Source organism: Ochlerotatus camptorhynchus, unplaced genomic scaffold (assembly GCF_037179485.1).
Source record: "Ochlerotatus camptorhynchus isolate MF236.1 unplaced genomic scaffold, CSIRO-AGI_Acam_v1.1 ptg000084l, whole genome shotgun sequence".
Lineage (NCBI taxonomy): Eukaryota > Metazoa > Arthropoda > Insecta > Diptera > Culicidae > Ochlerotatus > Ochlerotatus camptorhynchus.
In genome coordinates this window covers 2,205,041-2,219,484 of record NW_027040574.1, presented here as the reverse complement: position 1 = coordinate 2,219,484, position 14,444 = coordinate 2,205,041, and the positions used below count along the sequence as shown (strand labels likewise).

General features: G+C 42.2%; 1 protein-coding gene across 2 annotated transcripts in view; it reads left to right on the top strand.

The window, feature by feature from the left end:
* Positions 1-1,999: 1,999 nt before the first annotated feature.
* The window catches only part of Hexim (Hexamethylene bisacetamide inducible), a 29,148-nt gene continuing 16,703 nt past the window's right edge, over positions 2,000-14,444 (top strand). The window contains exons 1-2 of one of the 2 annotated variants that reach the window (XM_065218219.1): positions 2,000-3,236; positions 3,300-3,614. In XM_065218219.1, coding sequence (XP_065074291.1) covers positions 2,579-3,236; positions 3,300-3,614 — 973 coding nt within the window. In that variant the 5' untranslated portion in view covers positions 2,000-2,578. Of the gene's footprint in view, positions 3,615-14,444 lie in introns of both variants that reach the window. The other variant, XM_065218218.1, reaches the window with a different exon arrangement.

Below are 14,444 nucleotides of genomic sequence, written 5' to 3'. Positions count from 1 at the left end.
AAAAAGTTTTGTCCCAAATTTACCACCCTCAGAGGTCAGTTATTGTAGCGCTTTGGTGTGTGCTTCACACTGAGACAGTGATTAATTTCAGTTAATTTCCTTTGACTTTGACTTTGTGGGTCCCTATCATATCATGCTTCTAGACTTTCATACAATTACAAACAAAATATCGACGTATGGGCTCAGCTCTGCAACCCTTGAGGCATTTTCCAGATTACTCAATTTGGATAAAATCTCAGCTATTCTCGAGAAATACCACGGTGTACCATAAACATTCTTTGTATATCTACATCCCAAATACCACGCATTTAGCCACGCTAAATTTGACATTCTTGTTTCTCAACACATTTTTTTTTCCTTGATTTGTTTTCCGTCGATCTTGTTTTCCATGCTGAGCACCAATGCTTCCGACGCCAGGGAGGCAGCTCCCACACCTGGACCTATCGACCCATCAACCTCATGAACCGGGAACCAACGGTGTGATTAGAGATGTTATGCCTCAGAACATCCCGGCGGCGCCGACTGGGATTGAACCCAGGCCTGCTTGGGTGAGAGGTAATCACGCTTACTACTACACCACCGGCACCGGTAAACTGAAATTGTTACATTACTATTTTCATTTCATGCTTTATTTGATTACAAGTAAAACCATTCCGTTTCGTTATTAGCTTGTAAAATATCCAGTTCTAGCGTTGCACTAAGAAAAGTTCTTGGACTTGCCAATGTAACTATGCCGCATTCAAACACATTCAGTGTGGAAACGTATCTTCCTTGCGAATTGATCTCACGGTTGTCTATCCGGAAAGACGCAACTACAATCCCTAATAAACATACATCATAAATTAATGGTAACCCCGATGGTAAAACTATCGCACAAATTGTTTGGATGATACCCCGAACACGTCGTAATGCTCTTTCTTATGGTTATTTTTATGAGGGATACTCGCAAGCTAGGTTCTGGTGGTAAGCTCTAACCGATACTATCCTTGGATTTATTCCCGATCAAGAATGTCGGCCTACTTCGACATTGGTGTTAATCCATACGATCATAATGAACCAATTTCGAAGACCCTCCAATCAGGGCTGATCCGAGTTGCAGTGAGTTAGCAGTATAACTGCCATTCTCTTTTTTTAAGCCCTCCAAAAAACATAACTTACAGTTACTGTGAGTTCTGTTTTCCAAGATTATTGGTATGATCCATTGATAAAGCCTTTGCAGTCTAACCCGAACAGGAGTAAACTCAATCATGTAAATGTGTTATAATCACTAATAAACTTTCTGCTTCCAATTCCCTTGAATTTGTTTTTAACTTAAGCCTAGCAAGCGCCAAGGTTTGTCAACAATTTCAGCTATTTATAGTTCTTAATAAACACCAAACAAACCGTTGTTTGGAAATGCTGTTAAAATCACACCCTTATGTCGCATAATGCGACGATCGGCACTAGGAGCTAATTGTTTATACTTGGCCCTAATCCACCTTAAAAAGTCTCAAATTCAGCACAAATCCATGACAAAACTATTTAAAACAATTGCAATTAGGTACCTGGAAAACGGCAGCCCTGATGGAAGCAAATACGCGATGAGCAGAGCTTCCGACCGCGACCCGATCGGCTTCCAATCCGGTCAAAGGAACGCAGCAAGGCATCAGGCACACGAAACAAATGAAAAACAACACCACCACCGGCTCGGTTCCTCCTGCGATGCCTCCACACAAAACTTCCATCAAATTTATTATAAAAATAAATTTAAGTTCTTTAATTCCAGAATTTTTAACAAATGTGCGCGTGAGGATTACCACGTGACTGAAGATAATTAATCGGGACGTTATCTGTGGTTGCCCTTCCAGCAACGAACGACGCGCGACAGGCAACGATTTTCTCTCAATTCGTTCGCCAATGAGAGAGAGTGTGGCAGAGAGCAGAGCGCTGGCAAAAAGGCACCACAAGGGTTCAACCGAATTGCCGTTCGTTCCATCAACACATTTCGTTTCGACAAACGTCCGTGAGAGCATGCAGAGAAGCAAGCAATCAAGAAGCACTACTTCATCACAGAGAGCAACAACGTGTGTGTGTGACAGAACCAAGTTTATTTGGCTACGTTCGGCTATCATCAGAAACAGCAGCAGCGGGAGCGCTAGAGCTAGCAGAAGAAGAGGAATAACAACAATACAAAGAGTTTGATTTATTCGAGGCCTCGTTCGTTCGGGAAGAGTGAAATCCAGTGGTGTAGTGTCCAAGGAGGTTACCCTTCGACCGGTTGGGTGGTGATTTTTGTTCCAAGTGGTGATTACTGAGTCAAGGTGTATTGGGGCAGGATTAGCTTGGTTTTCAAGTGCAGTCCCAGTGGATACAACCCTGGTGGGAGATTTTTTTTCGTTCGCTGGTGGTGGAAAAGCGCCGCTACCGGCCAACAGAGGTACTAATCCAGCGAGAAATGGCGACAACTGCAAAATCGAACCCAGTATCAGTGGTATTGATTAGAGTGAGCAATTTTCGGCCCGTGCTATAGACACATTGGTGCAAAATTTGTGTGTGTGTGAATTCGAGCGATTGAAAGTGGTTTTGGAAAAGAGTCAAAATGTCGGCAAAGAACGTTGAAAATGCGGAGGAAAAGAAATTTTCGCTCGCGAAGCAAAATGACGTCGGTCTTGTGCAGTGTACGGTCGCAGCGGAGACTGCTGCTGTTGGTGGTAATGAAATGGCAGCGCTCGCTGTGGCGCCCGAACGAACTAACGCTTCGGAATACCGAACGACGCTAGCGCCATTGGTTCCGATTTCGGTCACAGCAACGACGATGATGGTAGATGAGAACGATTCGGCAAGTGGGAATAAACTCGACATCGCTCTTGCTGTTTCTTCCACTGTCGGTGGTGGGTTGGTCATGTCCCCCGGCAGTGGAGGGGGAGAAAGAGCGGATGCTTCTCCTAGCGAGAAACAAGGTAGCGATGGCAGCGACAAAAACAACAGCAAACGTAAAACGCGACGCGGTAAGACCAAGCGCGGCAAACGGTCGTCCAGTTCGCGGCCCTACTCCAAGTCCCAATGGAAGTTCCATGTGCCCCTCCTACGGACGGCGGCCAACAAACGTCGTGCCAAGGTGTCGCTAGGATCCGCTGGAAGTGGTATCATCTCAACGAAGGATCCGTTCCTTCTGTCCGATCAACCACCGCTAGTGCCATACAACACCAATCGCTTCCTGATGGAAGACCACATGCCACAAGTCCTAACACCCTCAGGTAGAACCCGTGATTCAAGTTTTTCTATAGATTCAGAAGAAAATTATTTCTACTCACTACCAGAGGACGAAGAGGAATTCCTCACCAAGGAGTTCTCCAGCGTGTACGAAGACGCTCGTTCGGAACGGTTGGAAGGGCTCAGCAAGAGCCAGCTGCTACAGGAATACCTACAGCTGGAGGCCAACTATGAGCAAGTCACGCGGCGCTACAACGCCGTCAAATCGCTATCCATTAAGGAGGAAAACGAAAGTGCTGTGAATAATGCAACGACGACGACCAAAGATGCAACCGAGGGGGGTACGACGGTGCCGGCGCCGGTCGCGGCAGATCGAAGACGACTGGAAGATAGGATTCGGGAGCTCACCGCTGAGAATCTCGGTAAGTGAACGGAATCGTGTGCGGGGAATGGGGGGTCAAATGTACCGTAGCATCGAATTAACCGTACCATTCATTACTCATGGAATGCACGAATAACCTCCTGCCTTCTTACTATTTTGTTGAATGAATTTACAAAATCTTGAATTGTGTGTTTTCAAACAAAAATTAGAGCTACTTCGCCAAAAGTTATTAGGTCGAATGGGTCCTGAGGTTTTGGCCCAATCGGTAAGTTTTCACTTAAAAGTGATTTCGAAAAAAATCCTCTTATTTTGACTTGGTTTACACAATCGTTGCCATTGAGTTAATCAACGATGTTACCTTTTTTGCGTGCGAATGTTAAAACTAACAAAACAGTTTACACGTTATTGTTTTATTGAGTTACTATAATTCTTTTACCTGTTCAGTAACTAGAAAACATTATATAAGAGACTGTCCATCGGGGTGCCAATGATTTTTTTTAAACGGACCATATACAAAATGATCATTGCTTCGTCAAATCAAATGTACTTGGGATATTTTTCAGATGAAATTTGTTTAACCTAAAAACCGCTTTCCGGCACCTCTAAATTATGTCCGATTGAGCCCAAATTTTGCATGGTTTCTTTTTTCTCATACATATTGTTGTTTTTCTTTAAGGAACAGGGTTTGGCATTTTTTTTCGAACCGTGTAATACCGTCACTGTAGTTGGAAGGCGTATGATAACTATTAAATTTATTATATCTATCTTCTATATATAAACATGAATTTCTGTCTGTCTGTCTATCTGACCATTATAGACTCGGAAACTACTGAACCGATCGGCGTGAAAATTTGTATGCAGGGGTTTTTGAGGCCGGGAAAGGTTCTTATGATGGTTTGAGATCCCTACCCCCTTATGCAAGGGGGGGGGGGGGTCTCCCATACAAATGAAACAGAAATTTATGCATAACTCGAGAACTAATCAAGTAAATGGAACCAAATTTGGCATGTGGAGGTATAAGGAGATGGTAATGGGGGGTAGCCCCTTAGATAAGAGGGTGGATAGGATATATAGGATGCTTTTTTAAATCGGCGCATAAACTCAAGCTAATATTGAATCGCGAGCAAGACCGGGCACACTCAGCTAGTATTCAATAATAATAAAGGCCTGTTAAAATCTATACTTTGAATCACTAGATTCAAAGAAGTGAACATTCACACAACAATCAAAATTTTCCCTTCTTTATATCAAGGCTCGTTATTTAATCTCTTTACGATATCACTTTGATAAACCTATTAGATATTTGTTAATTCCGGCGGCATGGGATAGATTGCGTTACTTCGTGTCGTTCATCGACGACTGGACGCATTTTGCCGTAATTTACCCAATCAAGCGCAAATCAGAGGTGTTCCGTTGTTTCAGAGTGTATGAAGTTATGAAGTACCTTTTGAACCGTTGTCCTACGGTGGCATTGGCCGGGCATGTAACCCCGGCCGAGAAATGGATGAACGTGAAGCCAAAGATAAGGATTTTTTGGTGTAAAGCTATGGCATGAATCCCTAGCCAGCAGAGGAAAAAGTTGGACCCCAAGAGTCACGAGACGGTAATGATTGGATACCGGCTCTGGGACAGAGAAGCAAGACAAATAGTAATCGCAAGAGATGTGAAGCTCAATGAAGAATGTTTTCCATATGCAAAGCAAGTAGATGAAACTTCTCAAGTTCCCTTAGTGTTCTCCACACTGCACGAACCAAAGGGAGAGGCATCAAACAACCCTGTTGAAGATCTACCACGCGTTGAAAGTCCTGTTTATAAGTCCGATGATTAAGCTTCTTACGAGGAATTGGAAGTGGAAGTAAATCCTGGGGCGCTCCCTTCGCAACAAAGAAGTGACGACTGTCAAGAGTCAACCACTAGGCGCAGCGAACGGGAGCGCAGGCTCCCAGATTAATTGGTAGATTTTCTAACCGGATTTAGAGCAACCTCTGCTGTTGGAATTTCCACCATCATCCTACGAGGAGATCGAAGGACGTGACGATCGGAACCACTGGCAGGCAGCTGTCCATGATGAACTGGAATCGATGATAAGTAATCAGGTGTGGCGGCTGGTGAAGCGTCCGACAGTAGTGAAACCGTTGCAACCAAGGATGATGCTGACGGAAATATTGTAAGACAATCGATTATCACGAAACCTATGCACCAGTGCTCAAGCTGACAACAACGTTGCGTGACAAAGAGGACTAGTCACGACTAGGACGGCGTTCCTGCATGGCGAGCCACAAGAAAGAATCTACAAGGCCATACCTAGTGGTGTCAAAGCAAATCCTGGAACAGTTTGCCTGCTTCCAAAGTCGTTATATTGTCTCAAGCAGGCCCCCAAGTGCTTGAACGAGAAGTTGAATCACATATTGTTGACGCTTGGATTCAAGAGATCGCAGTATGACTATTGCTTGTATACCCAGATCGACGAGAGGGGGAACAATGATGTCTACCTTGTCATATACGCCGATGACCTGCTGATCATGGGAGAAATGCACTTATCGCAAGAAGCAAGCATTAAGAAGGTCTTGAAGAAATTCAGTATGAATCATTGCAACCCAACAAAAACGCCCACGGAGAAAGGACTACAGCTGAACCGTTGTGACAGTGAGGCAGGAATCATTGATGAACCATACCGTGAAGTTCTGGGCAGCCTAATGTATATTATGATGTCGAGAATATGTTTTTGGAATATACTCGTGGCAAGGATTAGTTGGATTTGCTGACGCAGACTGGGCAACGAACGGATACCATGGATCGAAAGTCGGTGAGTGGATTCTTATTCCAGGTTTATGGAAACACAGTCTCGTGGTCAAGCAAGAAACAAACGTAGCATTGAGCGCTGATGAGGCAGAATCAATTTGGCCATCTAGACTCTTGTGCGACCTAGGTGTAAAGATATCAAAACCTGTGACCATCTATGAAGACAACCATGGCTGTATAGGGATGGCCCAAAACAAACATCAAGCAACATTTTAATCGTGACCACATCGCAGCCGGACGTGTACCAGTGAGAGCTATTAGGACGTTGGAAGGGAGAAGGATGAAAAAGTAGACCTAATAAACGTTAGTTGTAGTTGTTACGGTTGTCTTTGCCTGTCTGCCCATTCGTCTAGTCCATATATTACAATAGTATCCTATCAATTAACAGCAACAGATTAGAACCCAAGGGGTAGGTCACTCCGCACACCAATATTGGGTCAACTTTTTTCTCGGTGTGCAGGTCATAGAGCAAGCTGTGATTGTAAAATACGAATATTATGATATATTTGGAAACCCGTTATTTCTGACAGCTTGAATGTTTTGGTTTGCAATCACAAGGATATCACCGGTCTAGCGTCAACCAAGGAGGAATGCTGGCGTGATGGACCGTGAGCGGTCTCAGCCGCACAACAGGACACACCAAAGACAAGGAGGAATACAATGTCGAAACACAAAAATAGCATCGAAAAATACTAGAAAGGAGCAACCGCCGTCTGACGTGTGAGACTCGGTATGAGAAGAAATCAAGCATAACTTTTCAAAAGGACGTATGTAACATTTGCAGGGCTGTTACAACAGGCGCGGATTTCGCGAATTTCGTGGATTTCGCGATTTTCGCGGATTTGAACTTTCAGTCGCGAAAATCGCGGAAACATTAAATGATGTCGCGAAAATCGCGAAGGGACTGATGTGCTGTCACATAAATTATGGAATTCATTGTAACCTTTCCGTCCCGGATTATAATTCCCTGAGCTCTGTCCAATGTGAGACATTTTCCTTTTTTCCAATATGAACATAGCAATTTTCGTTGTCAAATCATAAACGAATCGTATAAATGCGAGTAATTGCCATGTATACCGGATATTCTAGGTTCTCCAAATCGTCGTGGAATTCAGTTGATTTGTTCTACTAGATCAACCAAGACTCCAATAATGTCTGTAATATCGAAATATGTCCAAACAGATTCAAAATGTCTATGTCGATTGTAGTCGACCTATTGCTACGTATACAAGATGTTATAGGTTCTGAAATCATTCTGGAGATCAGATTATTTTTCTACTAGATCACCCAAGACTAATTCAATATCTGTAGTAATATGCCCTAACAAATTTGCAGTGTCTATGTGGATCATGCCAACCTATTTCCGTGTATGCCAAATGTTCTAGGATTTCCAAATCGATATTTCGATACTACAGATATTATCCTAGTCTTTGTTGATCTAGTAAAACAAATCATCTGAACTGCAGGAAGATTTGGAGAACCTTGTTCATCTGGTATACGTGGAAATAATTAAACATTATCCATATAGACACTATGAATCTGTTTGGACATATTTCGATACTACAGACTTTATCCCAGTCATGGTTGGTCCAGTAGAATAAATCATCTGAACTCCAGAACGATTTGAAGAACCTACAACATCTGGATTACTCGGAAATAGACGCATAGACGCTTTGTTTTTGATTGGATATTTTTCGTTACTACAGGCTACAGACATTATTGCAGTCTTGGTTGATCTAGTAGAACAAATCAACTGATGTCCTGGACGATTTGGAAAACCTATAATTTCCGGTAAAGGTACATAGTAATAAGTGGTACATGATCCACAAAGTTACATATATACGATTCGAACATGATTTGACACCGAAAAGTGCTAGGTTCGTATTAGAAATAAAAAAATATGAAAATGTATCACCATTGGACAGAATAATAACAACGCTTTACGACAATCGGTTGATGATATCCGAGCCGCTTTACATCCGGTTACGATGAAGTCTTTGTTTGAATCCTGCAAAAAACGCTGTGATATGTTTGTTTTTGTATTTCCAAGGAATATCCGTGCACAACCGCGACGTGACCAACAAGTGTGACTTATGAATCTCTGGTAATTTCTCGATTATGTGCAGGGTGTTTGGTTTGAATCGGAAAAAAAAATTGAGAAAACTAGAGCAAAATTAACTACATAGGATGGTACAGGCATAGAAAGCTCTCAATTAAAATATGAAAGTACTTCAAAGAACACTAAGTTGAGAGCAGGCAAAAATCTAAAATGCTATAAGCACTAAGCTTGTAATGCTATTTTTCGACAATGAAAACAGTTTTTTTTTTGTCGCGGATTAGTACTTAAAGTCGCGGATTAGTACTTGAAGTCGCGGATTTCTTTTGAGAAATCGCGGATTTCGCGGATCAAATTTATCAAATTTGATATGAAATTAGAAACATTGGATAGCAATGTCTATATGAGATTATTAAATCTTATTTAAAAGTTAATGATATTTTTTAAATCTGCTTGTGCTATTAGTTGGATAAAGGGATTGCGTTTAAGAGAATTGTGAAAAATGTTGAGTTTTGCAAACACGGGCAAGACTTTTGATAAAACAAAATCATACACCTTTTACTTGTGTACTACTCACATACACCCTGATTGATTCGTCGGTATCACACCTTGATTGTTACATACACCCTGCATGATTCGTCAATTTGACAGAAGGGTTTTCACATACGTCAAATCAGATACACCGGTTTTTGCTTTGCAGTGAAGATACGTCGGCAGCTCGAAAAACATTGAGGAATTGTCGGATAGTTGGTTAATTTACATAACTAGCCAGAGTTGTGAAATCAGTCCGCTTTGAGAAGCGTCCGAGAACGGTTGTGTGTTTTTGCTCCACTGTGTGCTTTTTTTTTCTTTTAGAGCTCGAGCTATCTTTGTGCTGCTGTATAGTTTTTCGGTGCTCGCATTTGAATAGTTTTGTGTCCCGGACGCGATAATTCGATTTAGAATGATTTGTGCTGATGTTTTCCCCCTGTTGCTTAGGTGCCTGGTGTGTTCTCGCTCCCTTTGTTGAGAGTGTGACTCGACCGCGCTGATCTATTATCAGGTTTTGCGGTGTGTATTGCTTTTGTGCACAGAGTGACATGAAGATGAAAAGTGATATTTAGTTATTGTGTGGTTGGATTCGCTGGATTGTTTAAAAATGACTAGAGAAAATTAAGCATCGGGAATGCGCTCCCGGATATATTGATTTGGTGAGTACGTTCCAGTTGAAGATTGTTCTCTATTAACAACCCTTTTTTGAATACATTTAATTAATCAAACATTATTATATGCTGGGTTTGGGGGGGCAGCCTAAGGGTTTCAAAGGATTTGTAGACTGGACAAGGGTTTGTGGATTTGCCAGTCCCTTGTCACGTGTTGATAGACGTACATCTTGTCGTTTGTCTTCCAAAGGTCTTCAATGAAGTTGATTCACCCTGCTGCAACAAACCATCAGGCAGAACTTTACAATCAGTGAAGTATCTGCAGTCATAGGTAATCCTTGCACTGATGGTGGGCTCTATTCACATCACATCACATCAACTAGCTAGAGTTGTGAAATAATTGATGTTAAAAGCGGAGATGAGAGGGTCATCGCATTATCTGCTGTCAGATATGTGTTTTTTATCGTATAAGGAAAGCCCTGGTCAGAATGGTATGTGAAGTTCAATAATAAAGTCAAGATTAAAGTGCAATTTTATTAGAATATTTTTGAAATAATAAACATGTTGCTCCTGGAAATACAAAAACAAACATATCACAGCGTTTTTTGCAGGATTCAAACAAAGACTTCATCGTAACCGGATGTAAAGCGGCTCGGATATCATCAACCGATTGTCGTAAAGCGTTGTTATTATTCTGACGAGGAGAAGCATCATCGTGAACGTTTAGATCTAGGCTTGGAGGCAATCCTTCTTGCGGAACTGTTTCCACTTCCTGGAAATATCCCACGCTGGGAATATGTGCAGATGAAAACTGTTCTGACTCATCAAGCTGGGTGGCTACATCTAAAAAAAATTTATTATATTATAATTATAATTAAATTTTATGTTTTAGTCAAGAATATTTAATAAAACATACCTAGCAGGAGCTGAATCCCGTTGAAATCCATTTTGTATCTACTTAGAAATAACTTGACGCATCTGCTGATTGATAGTGGTTGCTTTGTTTTTTTTCACATACGACGCTTCACTGTGAGCGTATCTGCAGTTTTGGTGTTATCATCAAATTTTAACAGTTAAGTCATGTTGACAATAAAAGGGTGTATCAACACCATTTTAAAAACAATGAAAGCAGGCCACATAGGGCGTTCATTAAATATATTTTCCATAATGCATTACAATTTCAAACCTTGTTTTTCATCAACTCGTAGGAAAAGCATGTATTTTATATTCGTTTAGATGCAAAATATCGATTTGTTTATTTTTGCGACTTACGTCCTTTTGAAAAGTTATGCTTGAAATACTCTAATAAAAGTGGTTACTACCTCATCGAAACTTATTATACTTCTATATGATCGGTGGTTGGAGGGTTGTTAATCGTTAACGTCATCAATGGGAATTTGGATTGAATACGTTAACGTTATTACAACCCTGGCTGTAGATGATGTATCAATTCGTAATATTCGTTTGTCAGCACCTTGAGATAGTAAAGAAATTAAGATAATAATAGTTGTGTGTATTTAGGGTTTTGTAATGCCGTACAGACCAGATATTCAGCCTTCCGAGATGTAAAACGCAACGGTCTATCGGCGGCCGGAAAGTGTTGGAACCGGTATGGAACATTGTTGGAGACTGAATATAGAGGATGATGAGTATGGCTTCTGTAGTTTATTAGTCTACCCCTCACTAGAGCCTACATTGCTGTGAATTGCTGGTCTGGTTTCCTCTGGTATATTCAATTAGATGAAGTTCCTGAATATACAGTCAAACAGCACGTAATGTTGTGAACAACTTTAATGACAGCTGTCCAGCAGCGCTCCCATGTTATTTAATGAACAATCCAATGCGATTCCGGAAAGCTTGCTATTCCAGTCCCGATCCTTCAAGTGGAAATTTCCAGGGCCGCACGTAAAGGATCAGAAGCAGTCCTCTCACAAAGCGCCGTGGTTATAAATTGTGACAATTTCCGATTAGCAATGGAGAATTGTCGAATATTTGAACGATCAAGTCAATCAAAAGTGCTAATGACGGAATCGGTACCACAAAAGAGAAAAGTGGTCCTTCGGTGTAAAAACACCGCTCAAACTCTTATATAGGTCGGCTAGTCACTAATAGTGAATAACGTGCACTAGCAATCGATGACCGAGAATGAAATGCAATGAATTTCATTGAAAAGAAAAAATCACTCAATCTCAAAACGATAGCGTTAAATAATATTTGCTGCTTAATGGTACAGGTTGTATCTCATTCCTATTTTCTACATGCATACATACATTAAACTCCTCTCACAGTATTTGTTCTTCACTGCGCTTGTCGTTGGGGGCCCCGTGATGTTGTCTCACCTGCATGCTGATTGATGCACCGCTGATCGCACGAACTCTACCAGGTCGTTGTCCTTCGTTGCACCGTAGATCTACTGCACTGCGTCGCTGTTGCGCTGATGCACCGTTGAATCCACGTTGTTTTAGTGCGCGGTATGCAATCGCCGCACGCTGCACCAGCCTCCGTCACTCCACTGCACTGGTGTAGCAGCGTGTATCATACAGCCACAACTTGCCGCATCTGCGATGTCGCTTCACACCGTAGTGTCGCACCGGCTATGCACGTTGCACCCTTGGGTCGCACGGTGATGTCTCACTGACCATGCACGTTGCACCATTGTGTCGCACGGTGATGTCTTACTGACCATGCACGTTGCACCGTTGTGTCGCACGATACTATCGCCCCGCCTGTGGATGTGGCACGCTGCACTCGGCCGATTCGATGCACCACAGCTCGCTACGTTCATTGGCAACCGCCCAGGATTCGTAGACACTAGGAGGATGACTGTGGGTGCGAAGGGAACGGCTCTCGATCGAGTTCGATCGTCGTCGCATCGGTTTTGCACGGGAAATGGAAACTGCAATAAAAGGCCCTCTTCTGAGGTGGCACAACGTTAGCCAGACGTTCCCATAACCGCTTATAATTGGATTTACCTTCTGAGAGCCTTTTGTAGATGTGTGTCGTAAAGTGAGACGTTGCCCGATACACGAGTGTAACACCTGCACTGGAAAATGGGATTTTGCAACCAACTCAATATTGAAAATGCGAAGGTGTATTACCAATGGTAAGCGTTGTAGGTCGCTTGAACCGATCGCTGTCCAATTGTGGTTGGATTGGAATTCTCCGAATACTATTCCGTTGAGTGGCTCTGGCTATTCCAACTATTTGGGTGGATTTTCAGGATTCCTCCGAATTTGTCACGCACGTCCTTAATTCGGCAGATAGTACATTCCTCTGGTGGATGGGACTGTATTAGTCATCAGACATTAGTGATAACTAATGCCATTTACCTGGTCCGTGAATCTTAAATGCTGGCGGTCACCTGGACTGGTCCCTTCATGCGTCAAGCCACTATCAGTTTTAATTTGGGATAATTTCCGATTTGTGGGCACTTTTCACAGGCACTTCACAAATGGTACAATACCGTTCTATTGTCCCATCCCGGACTGATTGTTCTCTTGGTGCGACCGTGCGAGAGTGGGATAAATCCATTCATATGGATCAATGCAGTGGCGCCGTGCGAGAGGAAGGGTTTAAGATGTTGCGTTGGTGATATGAAAGGTAATTTCGATAATTGTTGGCGCATTTTTGCCGGCATAACTTCGAAAAGTGTAACAAAATGTGCTCGCTAAATTCCATGTGTATTTGATCCGTTTTGTACCTTTAGCATTCGGCAACAATCGAGCATCCGACGGAGAGATGATTAAGCAGCTTGTGAAGTTAGGTTATGGTAGCAGGTTGGGCAAACGGCCTCCGAAAGATTTTGACCGGATCAGCAAGAGCGCAAATGTCAACGCCTGCTTCTACAAAATCCCAACCCTCAAACTTTGTTAAATATTCTGGATACCTTGGCACCAATATTTTCGCGTAGCTTCTTAACCCCACCATCCCCCCGCTTTGCTTGGTTGGAGCACGTGAATGTATGTGTGTATGTGCTTTTTCGGAGGTGGAGATTCCTTCACTCTCTCTCTCTCTCTACTCGCGTTGCAGCGCAACGGACACTCTACCAACTTCAAGCCGAACTGAGATTTTCCGGATCGAATCGAAAGCGAGTTTGAATTTCCACTTTGTCTTCGTGTTTCATTGTTAGCCTAGTTTTACGAACTGTGGAAAATTGTTTTCGCTTTCACGGAAAATGGACAGATCCCATCATTGCTGCTGTTGGTGGTGGCGCGAGATGGAAAGTATTGGAATTGGGTAGCCGTCACTATTCAAAGCATCTGCAGTTTTTAACGAAACGATCAGAGTTCTTAAAATGTAACAAAATGTGTTGTTTTTAAACCACCCAAGTTCACGACCTATTTCAATCTACATTTTCCACATTAATATTGATGATGAGTAGTGTGTCGCCGTCGGGTACGGACGGGCTGAAAAACAAGTCAGCAAAGGGTTGCTGACACTAATAGCAACAATGAAAAGCTACGCCTCTACCATTTATCTGTCAGTGTAGTGTCACACACTGACTATGGTTTGATGGTGGTTTGTCGCAGTTCACTTTGATTTATGATGGATTGCAGCCTAAACTAAAAACGGAGGCGATTAGAGAAAACACTCAATAAGCCGGTTAGATTAAAACGCTGGTAAACGATTCGCTTCGTTTCTTGTGCATTTCTTTCGTCGTCGATGGATTGCAAAACCACATCAGTTGTAAAGTAGCCAGCCGTGTTGCCACATATACAGATTATTCTGTAATGGTGCAGATTCTTAGAAGATTTTCAATGCATAAATCTGTATTACAGATTACATATTTTAATTTAAAATAAACAACTGAAAATTTGTTTGTGGAAATTGAAATATAGATGAAGAATGTGGCATCACTGGTAGCCAGTGA